The sequence below is a fragment of the Carcharhinus amblyrhynchos genome, chromosome 8 (assembly GCF_965287045.1).
Source record: "Carcharhinus amblyrhynchos chromosome 8, sCarAmb.v2.hapA, whole genome shotgun sequence".
Lineage (NCBI taxonomy): Eukaryota > Metazoa > Chordata > Chondrichthyes > Carcharhiniformes > Carcharhinidae > Carcharhinus > Carcharhinus amblyrhynchos.
In genome coordinates this window covers 123,398,526-123,419,983 of record NC_137331.1, presented here as the reverse complement: position 1 = coordinate 123,419,983, position 21,458 = coordinate 123,398,526, and the positions used below count along the sequence as shown (strand labels likewise).

At 43.8% G+C, this 21,458-nt stretch overlaps 1 protein-coding gene across 1 annotated transcript in view; it reads left to right on the top strand.

Annotated features, from left to right (window-relative positions):
• Positions 1–16,472, top strand: part of psma8 (proteasome 20S subunit alpha 8) — a 31,028-nt gene extending 14,556 nt beyond the window's left edge. The window contains exons 3-7 of the mRNA XM_080194745.1: positions 5,062–5,186; positions 6,841–6,963; positions 8,745–8,864; positions 12,867–12,929; positions 15,246–16,472. Coding sequence (XP_080050871.1) covers positions 5,062–5,186; positions 6,841–6,963; positions 8,745–8,864; positions 12,867–12,929; positions 15,246–15,338 — 524 coding nt within the window. The 3' untranslated portion in view covers positions 15,339–16,472. The remainder of the gene's footprint in view (positions 1–5,061; positions 5,187–6,840; positions 6,964–8,744; positions 8,865–12,866; positions 12,930–15,245) is intronic.
• Positions 16,473–21,458: the final 4,986 nt, after the last annotated feature.

Below are 21,458 nucleotides of genomic sequence, written 5' to 3'. Positions count from 1 at the left end.
TGGCCCACCAAGTCTGTTGTGATACAGATGCCTCCCTAATCTAATATTTCCTTGCCTCTACACGGTCCATATCCCTCTATTCCCTGCCTATTTGTGTATCGATTCAGATACATTGTTGAATATTGTTATAGAGTCTGTTTCCACCATCTCCTTTGACAGGCATTCACCACTCTGTGTTTAAAAACATGCCCCTCACGTCTCTCTTAAACTTTCCCTCGCTCACTTTCAATCTCTGCCCCAAAGTAATTGATTCTTCAATCCTGGAAAAAATACTCTGACTATCTACTCTATCCAAGTCTGACATAATCTTGTGAACCTCTATCAGGTCCTCCCTCATTCTCTGACGCTGTAATGAAAACAATCCAAGTTTGTTCAACCTTCCTTCACAGTCCATATTCTCCAAACTAGGCAACACCCTGCTAAATCTCTTCACCCTTTCCAAAGCATCAACATCCTTCCAGTAGTGCGGTGACCAGAAATGTACACAATACTCCAAATGCAGCCTCACCAAAGTCTTATACAGCAGCAATGTGATTTTCCAATTCCTATACTCAGCGACTCTACCAATGAAGGCCAGTATGCCATACATCATCTTGATGACATTGTCTACTGAAGTTGACAACTTCAGGAAGCGTAGTGGAGAATATGCGCCTGTTAACATCAATGAGGATGAAGTAGAAATGATCAAAAGCTTCAAGTTTTTAAGGTATCCAGATCACCAACAACGTATCCTGGCTCCCTCCATGCCGACACTACAGTTAAGAAAGTCCACCAATCTCTCTACTTACTCAGAAGACTAAGGAAATTTGACATGTCAGCTACAACACTCTCCAACTTTTACAAATACATCATAGAAAGCATTCTTTCTGGTTGTATCACAGCTTGGTATGGGCTCCTGCTCTGTCAAGACTGCAAGAAACCACAAAAGGTTGTGAATGTAGCCCAATCCATCACGCAAACCAGCCTCCCATCTGTTGACTCTGTCTACATTTCTCACTGCCTTGGCAAAGCAGCCAGCATAATTAAGGACCCTTGTGCCCCGGACGTTCTCCCTTCCACCTTTTTCCGTTGGGAAAAGATGCAAAGGTCTGACGTCACGTACCAACCAACTCAATTAAAGTGTATTTGTTAGTCACAAGCAGGCTTACAGTTTCTTCCCTGCTGCCATCAGACTTTTGAATGGACCTACTTTGCATTGATCTTTCTCTACACCCTAGCTATGAGTTTATCACATTCTGCACTCTCGTTTCCTTCTCTGAATGGTATGTTTTGCGTAGCATGCAAGAAACAATACTTTTTACTCTGTACTAATACTTGTGACAGTAATAAATCAAATCAAAACCTTAGTTGCCACCTTCAGGGAACTGTGAATCTGCATGCCTAGATCTCGTTGTACGCTAATATTTCTAAGGGTTGTGCCATTTACTGTAGTAGACCTTCCAAATCGCATCATCTCACATTTGTCCGGGTTAAATTCCATTTGCCATCTTTCGGCCCAGGTCTCCAGCCAATTTTATACCCTGCTCTTTCCACTGACAATCCATCTCACTATCTGCTACTCCCCAATTTTTGTGTCATCTGCAAACTTACTAATCAGACCGCCTACATTTTCCAAACAATAGAAGCCATAGCACTGATATTTGTGGAACACTGCTTGTCACGGATCTCCAGTTAGAAAAGTACTCTTCCACTGCTCCTCTCTGCTTTCTATGCCCAAGCCAATTTTGTATCCATCAGATCCCATATGACTTCACCTTCTGTATCAGGCTACGTGAGGATCCTTATCAAAAGCTTTACTAAAATCCATATTTACAACATCCACTGCCCTGCCCTGGTCAATTTTTCTTAACACTTCCTCAAAATACTCGATCAAGTTTGTGAGACATGACCTCCCCTTTACAAAACCATGTTGCCTATTACTAATAAGCCTTTTCTCTTCCAGATGTGAGTACATCCTGTCCCTAAGAGTCTTCTCCAATAATTTCCCCACCACTGATGTAAGGCTCACAGAACTGTGATTTCCCAGATTGTGTCTCCTGCTCCTCTTAAATAGAGGAACAATGTTAGCTGCTCTCCAATCCTCTGGTACCTCGCCCATGGCTAAAGAGGATACAAAGATTTTGGCCAAGGCATCAGCAATTTCTTCAGTTGCCTTTCTCAATATTCTAGGATCCACCCTATCTGTCTCTGTGGATGTATCCACATCGATGTTTTTCAAAATGTCCAATACCACCTTTTTTATCACAACATGTCCTAGAAGATCAACATCCTTCTCTCTACGTTCACCATCCTAAACTTTTCTTTTTGCCGATTTTTTTTTTCCAAATTCAGCTGATTTGTTTCATTCTAATCTTTCTCTCACTATTTCTCCCTTGTTAAATGGACCAAAAAAACCAAAAAATCATTGCTTGTTATGAATGATAAGTTACAGTGCCTGGGGAGAAGGTGCTGATTAAACAAGTCAGCCAATGCCCAGCATTCGTGTGAGCTTGTTTCACAAGGATAAATATGATTTAACAGTGTGTGATCTGTTCAGGACATTGTCAGGCTGAATCAAACTCTTCTTGTGCCATTGTTGCTCAGCGGAAGTAATGAAAGGAAGTACTGAATTAAAGTGATAATTACGGACCAGTCAGCTTTCAATCTCATGCGAGTGCTCAGTCTCTTCAGGGTACTTTTTCAAAAGAAAAGTTTTTCATTATGAGCCATAGAGTCACAGATTTCCAGCAAGGGAACACGCTCTTTGGCCCAACTTGCCCATGCCGCCTCTTTTTCTTAAACCCTTAAGCTAGTCCCAATTGCCTGCATTTTGCCTATATCCCTCTATATCCACCTTACTCATATAACTGTGTAAATGCTTTTTAAAAGACAATTTTACCTGCCTCTACTACTACCTCTGATAGCTTGTCCCAGACACTCACCACCCTCTGTGTGAAAAAGTTGCCCCTCTGGACCCTTTTGTATCTCTTCCCTCTCACCTTAAACCTATGCCCTCTAGTTTTAGACTCCCCAATCTTTGGGAGAAGGTATTGAATATCTCGCTGATTCATGCCCCTCATTATTTTATAGACCTCAATAAGATCATCCCTAAGCCTGATAGGCTCCAGAGGAAAAAGTCCCAATCTATCCGGCCTCTTCTTATAACTCATTCCATCAAGTCCCTGTAGCATCAGTGTAATTCTTTTCTGCACTCTTTCTAATTTAATAATATCCTTTCTATAAAAGGGTGACCAGAACTATACACAGTATTCCAAGTGTGGCCTTACCAATGTCTTGTACAACTTCAACAAGACGTCCCAACTCCTATATTCAATATTCTGACCAATGAAACCAAGCATGCCGAATGCCGCCTTCACCATTCTGTCCACTCCTGACTCCACTTTCAAGGAGTTATGCACCTGCACCACTAGGTCTCTTCGTTCTATAAATCTCCCCAGTGTCTTACCATTAACTGAGTAAGTCCTGCCCTGGTCCGATCTTCCAAAATGCATCACCTTGCATTTATCTAAATTAAAGTGCACCTGCCATTCGTCAGCTCACTGGCCCATTAATCAAGATCCTGTTGCAATCCAAAAAAACTTCCTTGAATGTAATAGCTTTTTTTCTGCAGTCCCTTCCAGCTTGTCTGTATTTACAATGGTGTTACTAGTGCAGATGGATAACAGTTAATTTCATGTATAATTGATAGTATTGTTGCATTGTTATAGGTTAATATATGCAGACTATCTTTTGTATATTATCCAAAATGCATATGTTAAAAAATTATCACAAACAAGGTACAGCAGGCAGTAAACAAGGCAAAATGGTATTTTCTTTTTAATCATTCGTGAGGCATGGGTGTCGCTGGCTGGCCAGTGTTTATTGTCCCTCCCTAGTTGCTCTAGGAGGGCAGTTGAAAGTCAACCGCATTGGTGTGGTGTGGAGTCACATGTAGGCCAGACCGGGTAAGGATGGCAGATTTCCTCCCCTTAAGGACTTTAGCGAACCAAATGGATTTTTCTGACAATCGACAATGGTTTCATGGTCGTCAACAGATTCTTAATTCCATATTAAAAATTACTTTTTTTTTTGTTGAATTCAAATTCCACCATCTGTCATGGTGGGATTCGAACCTGGGTCGCCAGGACATTGGCTGAATTTCTGGATTAATAGTCTCGCAATAATACCATGAGGCAATCTTCTAGGCCATTGGCTTTCATAGTGAGGATTTGAGTATAGGGATAGGGATGTTTTACTGCAATCGTACAGGGCATTGATGAGGCCACACCTGGAGTATTGTGTGCAGTCTTGGTGTCCTTATGTGAGGAAGGATGTTCTTGCTAAAGAGGGAGTACAGCGAAGATTTACCACGCTGATTCCTGGGATACCAGGTCTGTCATATGTGGAGAGACTAAGTCAGTTGGGATTATATTCCCTGGAGTTTAGAAGTGTGAGAGGGAATCTCATTGAAACTTATAAAATTCTAAGAGGGTTACTAGGGTAGATTCAGAAAGAATGTTCCTGATGGTGATGGAGTCCAGAACTAGGGGTCATAGTTTGAGGATAAGGGATAAACCTTTTAGAACTGAGGTGAGGAGAAATTTCTTCACCCTGAGGGTGGTGAAAGTATGGAATTCACTCCCACAGAATGTAGTCAAGGCCAAAGTGTTGTCTGATTTCCAGAAGAAATTAGATATAGCTCTTGGGGCTAAAGGGATCAAGGGATATTGGCCGGGGGGGGAGGTGGGGGGGGGGGGGTCACTGTCTGTGTAGAGTTTGCACATTCTCCCTGTCTGCACGGGTTTCCTCTGGGTGCTCCGGTTTCCTCCCACAGTTTGAAAGATGTGCTGGTTAGGGTGCATTGACCGACCAGGTGCCAGAGTGTGGCAGCTAGGGGAATTTCACAGTAACGTCATTGCAGTGTTAATGTAAGCCTTACTTGTGACTTATAAATAAGCTTTCACTTTACTTTGATACATGGAACCTTTCTTGCTCCTGAAGCCTCTGTGTATGAGCTGTCAAGGAACAATTAAGATCTCACCACAGCTGGGAAATGTGATTAATTCTACTTTTTAACTTCAGGTCTAACGGCTGATGCTAGAATTGTGATCAATAGAGCACGAGTGGAATGTCAGAGTCATAAACTTACTGTGGAAGATCCGGTGACCGTCGAGTACATAACACGTTACATTGCGACTTTGAAGCAGGTAAGCCTGCATCATCATTCTTCCCTCCCCAAAAAAAAACTGAGTTTAAACTGGTTCATGAATGTAGTGTTTGGCAATCCAGTGAACCTAACATCTGGGGAAAGTCCTGACAGATGAATTAATGAAACATCTTGAAAGATGTCAATCAATTGAAAGGAGTTAGCGTAAGTTTAGAGTCATTGCGGCACAGCTGGAGGCCACCTAGTTCTATGTAGAGCAGTCAGTCCGTCCTGTTTCTCCTGCTCTATCCCCATAGCCCTTCAAGTGCTCTTCGAGTTTCCTTCTGCAACCACTGACTGTCTCCAAGTTTGCTGGTGATATAAAGCAAGGTGGTAAAGTCAGCTCTGAGGAGACTGTAGGGGGTTGCAAAGCAATATCAACGGAAGTTGTCAACCAAGAAGGTGGCAGGTGGAATTTAATGTAAGGAGATTATCCATGAATAGGGTACAAACAGGATTCCTTTTTAAACCCTTTCTTAAAGTACATAGTTGGTGTGCAGAGGGAATTAGATGATCTATTATGGCAAGTGCAGGAAGTTAGCATGCAGCTATAGCAAGCTATTAAAGCAAGTGATATGTTAGCCTTTTATAAATGGATTGCAGCATTTGAGTGAAGAAGCCTTGTTGCGACTCTGTAGGGCTCTCTTTAAGACCACTCTTGGGATACAGTTCTAATTCTGCTTGCCTTAGGGAAAATATGCTGACCTTCCAGTGAATGCAAAGTAGATTCAGCAAGTGGATTCCTGGGATGATTGGGCTGGTCTGTCCTCTGAAGATTGCTCGAGTAGATTAGGCTGATGTTCTCTGAAGGTTAGGACAATCAGAGGTGATCTGATTGAAAAATATAAAATTCTTATCGGGCTTGAGAGGTTAGGTGTCAAAGTCTGTTTCCACCCAGGGAGTCTTGAACTAGGGGCTGGAGTCTCATAGTCTCAGGATATGAGATTGACCATTTAATATGAAGATAATCAAGATTCACTTTGGTGACAATTACAACTAATATTGATTGTTGTAAAACCCATCTGCTTCACTAACATCCTTTAGGGAAGAAAATCTGCCAACCCTACCCAGTCTGGCCCACACATAACTCCCAATCCATAGCTATGTGGTTGACTCTTAATTGACCACTGAAGTGGTCCAGCAAGCCATCCAGTTCCAGGACAATTAGGTAACAAATGCTGCCAATGATCCTGACATTCAGGGAAGGAATAAGTAAAGATCTTTTTAGCAGATAAAACGATGGGAGACGATAACTAATTATTGTAATCTTTTACTACAACACTAAGTTCCTTTTCAATTAGTCCATTTTCACGGAAGTTCAAACTGTAGTCCTTTTATAGGAATTACAGGAAGTTAGCATGCAGCTCAAGCAAGCTATTAAGAAAGCAAGTGGAATGTTAGCCTTTTATAAATGGATCGGAGCATCAGAGTGAGGAAGTTTTGATGCAACTCTGTAGGATTCTCTTAGGATCACTTTGGGTCCTATTTCTTATGTTATTATTATATAGTTTTAGTAAACGATTACTTACCTATCAAAATTCCACCGTTCGGTACAGGCCGTCGAGACAATCTAGTGGTTTGCTGGTCGCTGGTAAGCAGCGAGAAAGAATTAACAATTGGAATTGTTGGTGAACTTTGTGCTTTAATGTTTTTAGCGCTACACACAAAGCAATGGGCGCAGACCCTTCGGAATCTCTGCATTGATTGTGGGGTTTGATTACGATGGCACACCACGGTTGTACCAGACTGACCCATCTGGGACATACCAAGCCTGGAAGGTAAATGTTTCTCTTTCTACTGTCTCCTTTCTAAACAATAAAATCTTTTCCTTTTTGTTTGTTTCCCCACTTACTGCCCCTACCCATTTCTCTGCTGTAGACAGTGACAGTGAAGTACAGTAACCCATGCAACAACGAAACAAATCAAACTTAATCTTGACAACATCTTTATATCAGCATGTCCCTAAGATGGGTGGCAGTGGTTAGCACTGCTGCCTCACAGCGCCAGGGACCCGGGTTCAATTCTCATCTTGGGTGCCTGTATGTGCAGAGTCTGCACGTTCTCCCGGTATCTGTGTGTGTTTCCTCCCACAGTCTGAAAGATGTGCTGGTTAGGTGCATTGACCCGAGCAGGCATCGGAGTGTGGCGATTAGGGAAATTTCACAGTAACACTGCAATGCAGTTAATGTAAGCGTTACTTGTGACTAATAAATAAACTTTTAAGTACTTTATAGAAGATTAACGTTCTTTGAAAAGTGAGGGCAATACAAGGGGCTTCTAAATTGCAAATACACGTGGGAATCCTGATTATTTTCTGTTAGTGAGCAAGTGTGCATACTCTCCCCAAGTTGCTTTGTCTGTTATGCTCAGTAGAAACTGGGAATTAAATCTGGAAACCCCTTGATTCATTTGCATTATTATTATATCTGCCTGTCTCTGGAGGCAATGGACTCTGCCTAGGGTAGATGTCTCATCTGGGTGTCAGTGTGGATGTGGTGGCCAATTGGCGAGTTGCAGTTCTTTCCATGGCTGGCACAGCTCAACAGTATTGGCCTGAGCTCAACTGATGTTTCTTCTGCTGACTCCCGGTCAACTGGAAGCCCCTCTTGCAGATATCTATGTATCGTAGAAGTGTTTAGTTTCAAAATGTTTTTCAAATGTTAATTTTGTCACAGGTAGACTTACATTAACACTGCAATGAAGTTACTGTGAAACTTCCCTAGGTGCCACACCCCGGCACCTGTTCGGCTTACACTGAGGAAGAATTTAGCACGGCCAATGTATCTGACCAGTACATCTTTTGGATTGTGGGAGGAAACCGGACGACCCGGAGGAAACCCACACAGACATGGGGAGAATGTGCAAGCTCCACACAGACAGTGACTCAAGCCAGGAATCGAACCCAGGTCCCTGGCAAGGTGAAACAGCAGTGCTAACCACTGTGCCACCCCATTTGTCCAGACCTTTGGATTACTGGCCTAATAACTCTAATACCTCTCCCTGAAGAGGGAAATAAATATCCCCTGAACAACGTCCCTTTGTTGAAGTATTCTTTGCTTAAGTCAACAAGCACTTAAAATAAAAAAATTTATCAAACTGGGAATCGAACCCGGGTCCCTTGTGCTGTGAAGCAGCAGTACTAACCACTGTGCTGCCTGTGTGGGCAACGTGCCAGTTGCAAGCTCACCATAGGTGATGCAGCCATTTGGCCGCATTAACATGTCACATTTAACCCACTGATCGTTGTTGGCTTGGCTGTTCATACACGAACAGCTCGCTGTGCAGTTTCCAATCATTAACCCTGGATGCAAGAGGTTTCTTTAAGTTTGGAAGGGTCACAATAATCTATAAACGATTTCTTTATAGAAAAAAATTTACTATAAAATTTCTTTTATAGAAAGAAAATTTCTTTTTCTTCCCTTTTTTGGAATGTAGATATTCCTTTGCATTAAGAAGTGAATTGAGATGTGAAAGTGTGATTTTTGTTTTAAAAGGTAGAGCGCCTGAGCGCAGCAAATGAAGGAGTGGGAACATAACTATCTCATTGTCGTACAAACAGGCAAATGCAATTGGTCGCAGTGCCAAGACAGTCCGAGAATTCCTTGAAAAGAACTACACTGATGAAGCAATTGCGACAGACAATGACACCATCAAGCTGGCAATTAAAGCTTTGCTCGAAGTGAGTGAAAAATATTGTCAAGACCATCCTTGCAACAAAGGCACAGAGCTGTCAAAACCTTGTACATATACTGGGGAAAATCCTAGAATGCCCTCATTAAAACTGAATGTCTCTCTCTTCCATAGAATCCCTACAGTGTAGAAGCAGGTCATTCAGCCCATCGAGTCTCCGACAGTGCATCCCACCCAGACCCAATCCCCATAACCTCACACGTTTACACCACTAATCTCCCCAGGCTACACATCTTGGGACACTAAGGAACAATTTAGCATGGCCAATCCACCTAAACTGCACATCTTTGGACTGTGGGACGAAACTAGAGCTCCCACGCAGACATGAGGAGAATGTACAAACTCCACACAGACAGTGACCTGAGGCTGGAATTGAACCCAGGTCCCTGGTGCTGTGAGGAAGCAGCGCTAACCGCTGTGCCTGCCCCTTTTCAGTCACTATCAACCAATAGCCCAAACTGTGAAGTGACTGAAACACGGTTTTCAAAACCTAGCAGTTTTTGTAAATTCTTGTAATTAAAGTGAAATTTGACTTGCTCCCATCGTTGTGTGCCTTTGGCCCACATTGTAATTGCAATTTCATCCCTTTCCTTGGTGCTCCACATTGTCTGACCAAGGATGCTGGAATCTAAAACAAAAGTGGAAAATGCTGGAAAACCTCAACAGGTCTGACAGCATCTGTGGAGAGAGATTTTCTTTTAATTTATTCATGGGACTTGGGCGTCTCTGGCTGGCCAGCATTGCTCATCCCGAGTCACCCTTAAACTGAGTGTCTCGCTCTGCCATTTCAGAGGGCAGTTGAGAATCAACCATGTTACTGTGGCTCTGGAGTCACATATAGGCCAGACCAGCTAAGGACGGCAGATTTCCTTCCCTAAAGGACATTAGTGAACCAGATGGGTCTTTCTGACAATGGCTTCATGGTCATTGGTAGATTCTTAATTCCAGATTTTCTTTTGATATTAGATTCAAACTCCACTATCTGCCGTGGTGGGATTCAAACCCGGATCCCCAGAACAATAGCTGAGTTTCTGAATTAATTCTCTAGCAATAATACCATTAGACCAATTGCCTCCTCTGAACTTTGAGTCTGGATGATCCTTCATCAGAACATTGCCAGACCTGCCAGTTTGCTGATTTTGTGAAAGTTTGTCATGAAGTTAAGTTTAAGAGATGGGGAACTCTCGGATAGTGGTGTGTAGTGACTGCAGATGTGGAACCAGTTTTGTAAACTTTAAACAAAGGCAACAGCTTGCAGAAGTCATTGTTCTTTTTCCCCTCTCCGGTGGACTGCGGTCCCATTTGTCAACAGTGAAGTATGTTCTGAGCGAGGTTCCTGCACAGAACACATTGCTCAGATAGAATGCTGCAAGTGGGCTGTAGAATCACAGTGGCTTCAGGAATGATCGAGGCATTCGGGCCACCATTGTTCCGATCTGGAACACACTGTGAGAAAGGTGGTGGATTCAGGAGGAGTTTGTGAAAAGTGGAATCGCATATTCGTCTGAAAAGGAGAAGTTTGTAGGGTGTGGGGTTTGGGCAGATGGGTACATCCAGAAAGGACCGAACTCCCGCTTTTTTGCTGCATAATTCTATCAGGGTCCTGACCAGCAAGAAGTATGGAGCAAAAGTTGGAGTCAAAACAATGCTTCCTCATATTGTCCAAAATTGATTTTGACTGAGTTAAGAAAAGAAACAGAGAGGAGAGAAAGATTGGAAACTGATTTTGATTTGATCTATTATTGTCAGATGTATTAATATACAGTGAAAAGTATTGTTTCTTGTGCGCTATACAGTGAAAGCATACCATTCATAGAGAAGGAAAGGGGACAGTACAGAATGTAGTGTTACAGTCATAGCTAAAGTGTAAAAAAAAAATTAACTTAATGCAAGTTAAGTCCATTCAAAAGGCTGACAGCAGAAGGGAAGAAGCTGTTCTTGAATCAGTTGGTATGGGACCTCAGACTTTTGTATCTTTTTTCCCGAAGGATGATGGTGGAAGAGAGAATGTTTGGGGTGTGTGGGGTCCTTAATTATGCTGGCTGCTTTTTCCGAGGCAGTAGGAAGTGTAGACAAAGTCAGTGGATGGGAAGCAGATATGTGCCATGGATTGGGCTTCGTTCACGATCCTTGGTAGTTTGTTGTGGTCTCGATTAGAGTGGAGCTTATCCAACTAATTACTACCATCCAGGTCACCAACTGTTATTCTGATTACAGAATTTGAATCAATAAATACTTCCTTCAGTCAAACACTGGACTGTACCATCACCTTCATTTCCCACCACTAACACGGGATTTTGCAAATGATTTCTCCCCCTTTTCCCTGGCCACAGTCTCAGGCACAAGCTCTGCGTTCTAATCTTTCAGGAGTCCTCACCTACATTTCCTCTCTAAGTTGCTCCATGGTCATCATGGCCTTCTCTTTAACCTCCCCCAACTCTAGAGCCCTCCGAAAACTTGTGTTCTTCTCACTCTGTCTCCACTTCCAAGTGCTCCCGCTTTGCCAACTCATCAACAGCCATCATTTCAGCCCAGCTCAATTTTCCCCTCTAAGCGTTTCTACACTTCCAATTCCTCCCTTTTAAGACATTTTCTAAAACTCATTGCTTCAGCCACACTTATGTTTGTTACCATAAGTACCTCATTCTCATAGAATCCTTCCAGTGCAGAAGGAGGCTATTCGGCCCATCAAGACTGTACCAACTCTGAGCCAGTCTTACCCCACGTATCTACCCCGCTAATCTCCCTAATCTTGGCACACTTAAGGGACAATTTAGCACAGTCTTTTGGACTGTGGGAGGAAATCAGAGCACCCGGAGAAGGAACAGTGCTCTGAAAGCTCATGATTCCAAATAAACCTGCTGGACTTTAACCTGGTGTTGTGAGACTTCTTACTCTGTCCACACAATCACCAAGGCTGGAATCGAACCTGGGTCCCTGGCGCTGTGATGCAGCAGTGAACATAAGAACATAAGAAATAGGAGCAGGAGTAGGCCATCTAGCTCTTCGAGCCTGCCCCGCCATTCAATAAGATCATGGCTGATCTGTTGTGGCTCAGTTCCACTTTCCCGCCCTCTCCCCATAACCCTTAATCCCCTCTCTTATCAAGAACCCATCAACCCGCTTCTTAAAAATATTTAGCGAGGCAGCCTCCACCACTTCAACGGGCAGAGAATTCCAGAGATTCACCACCCTTTGAGTGAAGAAGTTCCTCCTCAACTCCGTTCTAAACCGCCTCCCCTTTATCTTGAGGCTGTGCCCCCTAGTCCTACTGTCTTTTTTGAGCGGGAAGAGTCTCTCCACCTCTATCCTATCCATCCCATTCATCATCTTATACGTCTCAATGAGATCTCCCCTCATTCTTCTAAACTCTAACGAGTACAAGCCTAGTTTATTCAGCCTCTCCTCATAGCTCAATCCCCTCAACTCCGGTATCAGCCTAGTAAACCTCCTCTGCACTCCCTCCAGGGCCAAAATATCCTTGCGCAGGTGCGGCGCCCAAAACTGCACACAGTACTCCAGCTGCGGCCTCACCAATGCCCTATACAGCTGCAGCAAGACCTTCCTACTTTTATATTCAATCCCCCTCGCTATGAAGGCCAGCATCCCATTCACCTTCCTGACCACCTGCTGCACCTGCAAGCTGGGTTTTTGCGACTCATGCACAAGGACCCCGAGGTCCCTCTGCACCGTCGCCTGCTGCAGTTTTTCGCCACGTAAGTAATAGTCCTTCCTACCATTCTTCCTACCAAAGTGGACCACCTCACACTTGCCAACATTAAATTCCATTTGCCATTTCCTGGCCCATTTGCCCAGCCTATCTAGATCCTTCTGCAGACTCTCCACACCCTCCGGGCCTGTTTTTGATTATAATTCTGGAGTGCACTGTGATGGTTTTTTTCTACATTGAAGGCAATCTGTCAATTTGAATTGCTTTATCTCAATATTGTGCTTTTGAATATGGTCCATTATTTGTACATTTTTATTGCAGGTAGTACAGTCTGGTGGAAAGAATATTGAGCTGGCTATAATAAGAAGGGATCAGCCACTCAAGGTAGGTGGAAAGCTCTGTTGTAGTACGGAGCGCAGGACAATGCTGTTTGTCTCCTTGAGCCTGCACAGGGAATGTGAAAACACTTAGCACTATTGTGGGTTATTCAAAGAAAATTACAACACAGGAACAGGCTCTCTTCGGCCTGCCAAACCTGCATTGACCATGCTGCTGGCCTGAACTAAAACGTCTTACTCTTCCAGGGATCATGTCGGTCTATTCTCATCCTATTCATGTATTTGTAAAGATACCCCTTAAAAATCACTATTGTATCTGTTTCCACTGTTTCCCCCAGCAACAAGTTCGAGGCGCCCACCACCGTCTGTGTGAAAAAAAACTTACCTCTTGCACCTTAAACCTATGCTCTCTTGTAATTGACTCTTCCACCTTGGGAAAAAGCTTCTGACTATCCACTCTGTCCATGCCTCTCATAATCTTGGCGACTTCTATCAGGTCACTTCTCAACTTCCATGGTTCCAGTGAGAACAAACCAAGTTTCTCCAACCTCTCCTCACAGCTAATGCCCTCCATACCAGGCAACATCCTGGTAAATCTTTTCTATACTCTCTCCAAAGCTATCGCATCCTTCTGGTAGTGTGGTGACCAGAATTAAACACTATATTCCAAGTATGGCCTAACTAAGGTTCTATAAAGATGCAACATGACTTGCCACTTCTTAAACTCAATGCCCCAGCCGATGAAGATAGCCATATGCCTTCTTGACTACCTTCTCCACCTGTGTTTCAGTGACCTGTACACCCAGATACCTCTGCCTATCAATACCCTTAATGGTTGTGCCATTTACTGTATATTTCCTATCTGTATTAGACCTTCCAGAAACATTAGGACAGTACATCTGCAACAAAGCTTACTCCATTGTCCTCCAGAAACATCTCTGGGGTAATGGTGAAGATTGTAAGGTTTACAGTGGGGTTCCCCAGGGGATTAGTACTCAGACCATTATTCTTCTCGATCTGTATGTCAACCTACACTTTGCTGTGTGGGCGCAATTTCAAAATTTGCAGATGACACAGTCTTGGAAGCATTATGAACCATGAGATGGAGGGAGGTGATGGCCTAGTGGCTAGACTATTAATTCAGAAACCCAGCTAATATTCTGGGGACCCAGATTCGAATCCCACCATGGTAAGATGGTGGAATTTGAATTCAACGTTAAAAATCTGGAATTAAGAATCTGCTGATGACTGTGAAACCATTGTCGATTGTCAGAAAACCATCTGGTTCACTAATGTTCTTTAGGGAAGGAAATCTGCCGTCCTTACCTGGTCTGGCCTACATGTGACTCCAGGGCCACAGAAATGTGGTTAACTCTCAACTACCCTCTGAATAAGGGCAACTAGGGATGGGCAATAAATGCTGGCCGGCCAGCGATGCCCATGACCCACAAATGAACAAAAATAAATATTGATTGACTTCAGGGGACGTAAGCTGGTGGTTTGGGCAGATAGCTAGCAGATGAAATTACACGTAGAGAGGTGAAAAGTGATAGGTTTTGGTGGGAAGGATTAGGAGAAGCAGTATAAACTAAAGGTTGTAATTCACAGAGAGCACAGGAACAGAGAAACCTGTGAGTAGAATCATAGAATCCTTACAGTGCAGAAGGAGGCCTTTCGGCCCATCAAGCCTGCATGGACAACAATCCCACCTAGGCCTTAATCCCTTAACGTCACATATTTATCCTAGCGAGTCCCATGACATTTAGGGGCAATTTAGCATGGCCGATCAACTTGACCCCGCGGATCTTTGAAGTGTGGGAGGAAACCCATGCAGACATGGGGAGAACGTGCAAACCCCACACGGACAGTGACTGAAGCCAGGAATTGAACCCGGGTCCCTGATGTAATTGTGCACAAATTGTTAAAAGGTGGCAGGGCAGATTGAGAAAGCGGATAGTCAGGCAGGGGATCCAGCTTTATAAATAGAGGACAAAAGTTAATGCTGGATTCAATCATGATTATCAAATGAGAAAAATAATTAATAGGGCAATGAGGAAAGGGTGGGGGGGGGGGGGAGTGGGATTTGAGTTGTTCTGGAAGAGAGCCAACACTGACACAGTGAGCTGAATGGCCTCCTGTGCTTTAACTAATGTGTGATTTTATAAATGTGGAGGTCTGATTATAGATTGACAGTCTGCAACTCAGTAAGGATTAGACTTAACCTAGTGTTAATCAGTTGTATTGGCTGCAATGCAGTGACAATGCTCGAGTGTTCTGGACGGGAAGGGAGGTGTAGTATGTAAAGTGACGATGTTATTTGTTATTCGGTTGTAACTAACGCTGCAATATTTCCTTTTCACAGCTCCTAGATGCGAAAGAGATAGAACACCTTGTTGCAGAAATTGAAAAGGAGAAGGAGGAAGAAACTGAAAAGAAGAAACCAAAGAAAACCTAATTCTTGAAGAAATGCAAATAGTAATGTTGTTCATGCTGCAAATTAGACGTTAGTTTTTCATCCAGAGTGCGCACGGAGAGTTGCAAAAACGTGAATGGCCGAATTTTCTCTTTCTTGCTCATCCCTCCTGTGCTGCGAGTGGCTGTGGCTGGGATCCAGCCAGTACTGCCCTCAGCAGCCGCCCATCAGAGATTCCTCAGCGAACGTGATCAGGAACTACATTTCACAACATCCCAAAGACTGAATGAAAAGGTGTTCCAATGGGGCATTTGCAGCATTGGATAAAATTACCAGGAAGCAGCAGTTTAATATTAATTATATTCACTTTTTTAAAAAAAAGACAAACAGCTTGTCAATGTTGTGGATATAATAAAGATGCAAGCTCCTTTTCATTTGCATCAAATGGTCTTAGTCCTGACCCTTGTACTGAACGAACTGCAATGTAAATATTAGGCTGTACGTGACTCAGCATGGTACTGAAGGCTTGTAAAAGAAATCTGAGCTCTTCTGAAGGTTCACTGAGGAGTAAGATGGTCGTGAGCAGGAAGCTGTGCAACGTGGAGTGAGGGGGAATAAAAAACCCTCTTCCTTCTCTGCCCCCTGGTGATTAAGTGGCCAGATGCACTGTGGACTGTCGCACTGAGACAAGATACTCACCTATGTCCAGTCGCTTGTCTTGTGTTGAGTTCCATTACCTCCATCCCTGGCTAGGCGGGTGTGGAAATTTAGCCCGGGTACATCAGCATCCAGTGATTGCGACTGAAAGTGCTGGAAATGTCTGAGTAAATAGACAACCAGAATTCATTGTAGGGAGGCGGGGGGGGTGGAAATGAAATACTATTTGTCTAAGGTATTCAAGAGCTGCTGCTTATGTAGCTTTCCACTCGCTCCCAAATCACAACCTTCAGTTGGAAAAGGGAGGAAGTTGAGGATAAAAGAATACTGTGACGTCAGTCATTTGAGTGGTATTTCGAAGGAAAGCTGCCTGTTTACAAAACACAATATTTCAAATCTTGGAGAGTTGTATGGTTTGTGTTAATTTAATGACCTGCACACTTTTGCTGTGCATACGTTTGGAGTTGTTGTTACAATTGTGCACTGTTTTAAATAAATATTGAATTCTGCTTGCAAGATGTTAAAGACTCCAGGACCCTTTATAATTTGTTTACACAGATTTATTGAACAATTCACAGGGAGACAAATCTCCCTGTGTCTGTAGGTTTCTTCCAGGTGCTCTGGTTTCCTCCCACAGTCCAAAGATGTGTAGGTTAGGTGGAGTGGCCATGCTAAATTACCCTTAATGCCCTAAGTTGTGTAGATAGGTGGATTAGCCATGTGTGGGGATAGAGTGGGGAAATGCTGTGTCAAATTCGCTGAGCTGAGTGGCCTCCCTGTGCTGTAGGGACTCTTTGATTCACTCTAGCATTTGAAGAATTTGGACCAGCAATAAGCCAGAGCAGATGGATGCTTTGGTCCTGTTACTGTTGAAATGGTGGATAATGATGCTGAGTGTCTGAAATGGTGGTGTGGCACATTGCCCCAGCACAATCTGGAGCACAGTTTTTCTTGGGATTTGTTGGGATGTTTTGCAAATTTGATTTTGATTTATTATTGTCACATTCTTACCATACAGTAAAAAGTATTGTTTCTTGCATGATTTACAGACAAAGCATACCATTCATAGAGAAGGAAAGGAGAGCGTGCAGAATGTAGTGTTACAGTCACAGCTAGGGTGTACAGAAAGATCAACTTAGTGCGAGGTAGGTCCATTCAAAAATCTGACAGCAGCAGGGAAGAAGCTGTTCTCGAGTCGGTTGGTACGTGATCTCAGACTTTTGTACCTGAAAGGAAGGAAGAAAATGGAAGAGAGAATGTCCGGGTTGCGTGGGGTTCTTAATTATGCTGGCTGCTTTGCCGGGGCAACAGCAAGTGTAGATAGAGTCAATGGATGGGAAGCTGGTTTGTGTGATGGATTGAGCTACATTCACAACTTCTTGTAGTTCCTTGCAGTCTTGGGCAGAGCAGGAGCCATACCAAGCTGTGATACAACCAGAAAGAATGCTTTCTATGGTGCATCTGTAAAATTCAGTGAGAGTCGTAGCTGACACACCAAATTTCTTTCGTCTTCTGAGAAAGTAGAGACGTTGATGGACTTTCTTAACTATAGTATTGGCATGGGGGGACCAGGAAAGGTTACTGGTGATCTGGATACCTGATGAACCTGTCAATGCTGGCAGTACAACTTGCACTTTGTAGGATTTAGTTCCACAACAGTCCAAAGTCTTTCAAAAGTTTATTAGTTGAGGGGCTATTGTATGGAGTAAAGACCAACGTTGTGAATAGGAGAGGTACCCAAGAATGTCAAGTCGGAAGCTTGCAGTCAAACCATGAAGCCAGACTGTGACTTACAGCGATGGTTAGCATCCTCAAAGACCACCCACACAAGTACTGAGAGTGGGTTCTCCACCTGGTGCCTTGTTCTGGGATATTCCCAGATGGAAAAGGAGGGTGTAAATCCCACATTCATGGCCGCTGTTAGAATGGAGAGATCCTGCTGAGGAGTTACAAACTAAATTAAAGATCAGGACATGCAGATAATCTCTGGAACACAGAACTAGGATTTTGCTGAAAATCATAGAATCCGATATTGCAGGAGGCCATTCGATCCATCCAGTCTGCAGCCCCCACAATAGCACCCAATCCCTGTAACTCCACGTATTCATCCTGCTAATCCCCCGATACTAAAGGTCAATTTGGCATAGCCAATCAACCTAACCCCCACTTTGGACTGTGGAGGAAACTGGAGCACCCGGAAGAAATCCACGCAGACACGAGGAGAACGTGCAAATTTCACATTGACAGTGACGAAAGACTGAAATTGAACCCGTGTCGTTGGTGCTGTGAGGCACAGCACCGCCCATTCCATAAATCCCAACAGTGTCGAAAGAGGCCGTTCTACCCATCGAGTCTGCACTGACCGCAGTCTGATCCAGGCCTTATCTCTGTAACCCCACATGCCTACCCTACTAGTCTGATGCTTAAGGGACAATTTAGCCTGGCCAATCCCGGCTAACCTGCACATCTTTGGACTGTGTGAGGAAACAGGAGCACCCGGAGGAAACCCACGCAGACACGGGAAGAACATGCAGACTCCACACAGACAGGGACTCGAGCTAAGATTTGAATCCAGGTCCCTGGCGCTGTGAGGAACCAGCTGTGCCACCAAGAGAGATGTCAAAAGCTTTTCATCTTGAATTCATCAGGATGGCTTTTTAAAAATTTGTTCATAGGATGTGAGTGTCACTGGCTGGGCTTGCATTCGTTGCACACCCAAGAGCATTTAAGACTCTGATGTAGGCCAGGGAAGGACAGCATATTTAGTGAACCAGTTTCATGGTCATTATTAGACTTATAATTCCAGAATTTTATTGAATTCAAGTATCACCATCTGCTGTGGTGGGATTTGAACCCAGACCTCCAGAACATTATCCTGGCTCTCTGGATTACTAATCTAGCAACAATACCACTACACCACCACCTCCCTTAACATGAGCCTCTCTTTAAATGCAAGAATTCCAAATTTCAAACAATCACAATTATAGCACAGGAAAAAAAGGTGCCGATTGGTTGACAAGTTGACTGGTTGAGGAATTGCCATGGAGAAAATGACAGGGAATGGCAGATGCCCCATGTTTCCAGGAAACAGGAGAAGGTTCTCGGCTTGAACATATTCCTTTTGTTTGCAGAGGAAGGGTCCCTGTGTATGAATGCATGTTGCACCTTTTATCTTCTGGGTTTGTGATTGTTTGAAATTTGGTATCCTTGCATTTACCTTGAGTGCAAGGTGAAAAGCTTTGGCGTCATAGTCATTGTCATGGTACAGAAGAGAATATTTGGTCTTCTGATCCATGTTTGCCTTTTCAGTGTTTTTTTTTGCCCAAACCATGTGCAAATTGACAGACACCTCCAGACAAGTTAGCACTGAAGCAGATCCATAAGATATAGGAGCAGAAATAGGCCACTCGGCCCATCGAGTTTGCCATTCAATCATGGCTGACATGACCCTCATCCCCATTCTCCTGCTTTTTCCCCATAACCCTTGATCCCCTTCTTAATCAATAACTTATCTATTCATGTCTTAAAGACACTTAATGACCTGGCCTCCACAGATTCACCAACCTCTGGCAAGACCTGGACAGCAAGCTTGGATCTTTGGGCCTGAGGAGGTCAGTGCAGTTTTCCACTGTGGCACGTCAATCGATGAGTCAAGTGCCATATCCAATTCTTACGAGGGCATCTTTCAGCATCGGTAGAACAGTGACCACAACACCGTACAACCCTGCCATGACAACCTCTGCAAGACTTGCTGCATCATCGATAGGATACCATCATCACACATGAGAACCAATTGACTCAAGAACAGCTTATTCCTTGCTGCCATTAGACTTTGGAATGGACTTATCTTACATGAAGTTGATCTTTCTCTACACTCTAGCTATGACTGTAACACTACATTCTGCACTCTCTCCTTCTCCATGAACGGTATGCTTTAATGTATAGTGCGCAAGAAACAATACTTTTCACTGTATGTTAATACGTGTGACAATTATAAATCAAATCAAATCAAATCAAACACCACCCACCAGGTACATGGTACAGATTCATGTGACTTGGCTAATGCTGTCTAACTCGTACGCTGCAGGAAAGGATGTCCTGAGGCATGGTACATTGGCAGACGCTACAACAATGGATGAATGGACACTGCACGACAATTGCTAGGAAGGAGTGTTCCCTTCCTGTTGGGGAACACTTCAGCAATCAAAAGTGTTCAGCCTCCGATCTTTGGGTAAGTGTAAGCCGCAAACCTGCAGTAAACCTCCCAGGTCATTTTCCACTGTGAGTACCGAGGCAAAGTACTCATTAAGCACCTCTGCCATTTCTTCCGGTTCCACACACCTTTTATAGGTCCAATCCCTTCACTTCTCATCCTTTTACTCTTCACATATCTGTAGAACGCCTTGGGGTTCTCCCTAATCTTACCCGCCAAGGCCTTCTCATGACCCCTTCTGGCTCTCCTAATTTCCTTTTTAAGCTCCTTTCTACAACCCATTTACTCCTCTAGATCCTTAACATCTCCTAGCTCTCTGAATCTTTTATACGCCTTTCTTTTCTTCCTGACTAGGTTCATCACAACCTTTGTGCACCATGGTTCCCGCGACCTACCAAAACCTCCCTGTCTCATCGGAATGTTGTCGTACAGAGCTCCAGACAAACATTCCTTGAAAATCCGCCACCTTCCTTCAGTACTTTTCCCCAAGAACACCTCCTTCCAGTTTACTCGTCCAATTTCCTGCCTGATGTCTTCATATTTCCCCTTACTCCAGATAAACACCTTCCTAGCCTGCCTGATCCTACCTCTTTCCAATGCTATTGTGAAGGAGATAGAATTATGATCGCCATCCTCAGTGATGCTCTCCCACTGAGAGATCCGACACCTGTCCAGGTTCATTAGCCAGCACCAGGTTAAGTACAGCCTCTCCTCTCGTAGGCTTATCCACGTACTGTGTCAGGAAACCCTCCTGAACACACCTAACAAACTCCTGAACACACCTAACAAACAGAGATGTGCAGGTTAGGTAGATTGGCTATGCTAAATTACCCCTCAGTGTCAAAAAATGTGAAGGTTAGATGGATTGGCCATGGTAAATGTGTGGAATTATGGGGATAGAGCGAGTGGGGTGGGTGTAGGGGACCTGGGCAAGATGATTTTTTGGGGAGTTGGTGTAGACTCAATGGGCTGAATGGCCACTGAAAGGATTCCATTCCATGGAGTCTATGTTACGTAAATCCAGAAGTTTCCTGAACAGTTTGTGTTTTATACTGCTGTGCAATTGGAATGTTTTGCTCAATTAAACATTCTCTTATAAATGGAAATCATGTGGGAAGTTGCTTGCACAGAGTTAGTGCAGGTGATATTGAGCAGTGAGGTTTTGCCCGGTGAAACACATTCACTCAATTGTTACTGCTGGCCACAAGACACTGCTACTGCTGCTTCCGGGTTCCTCCTGACCAATTACAGAGATGGGCGGGGCCAGGCTGGGGAATCCCGGATGGCGTCAT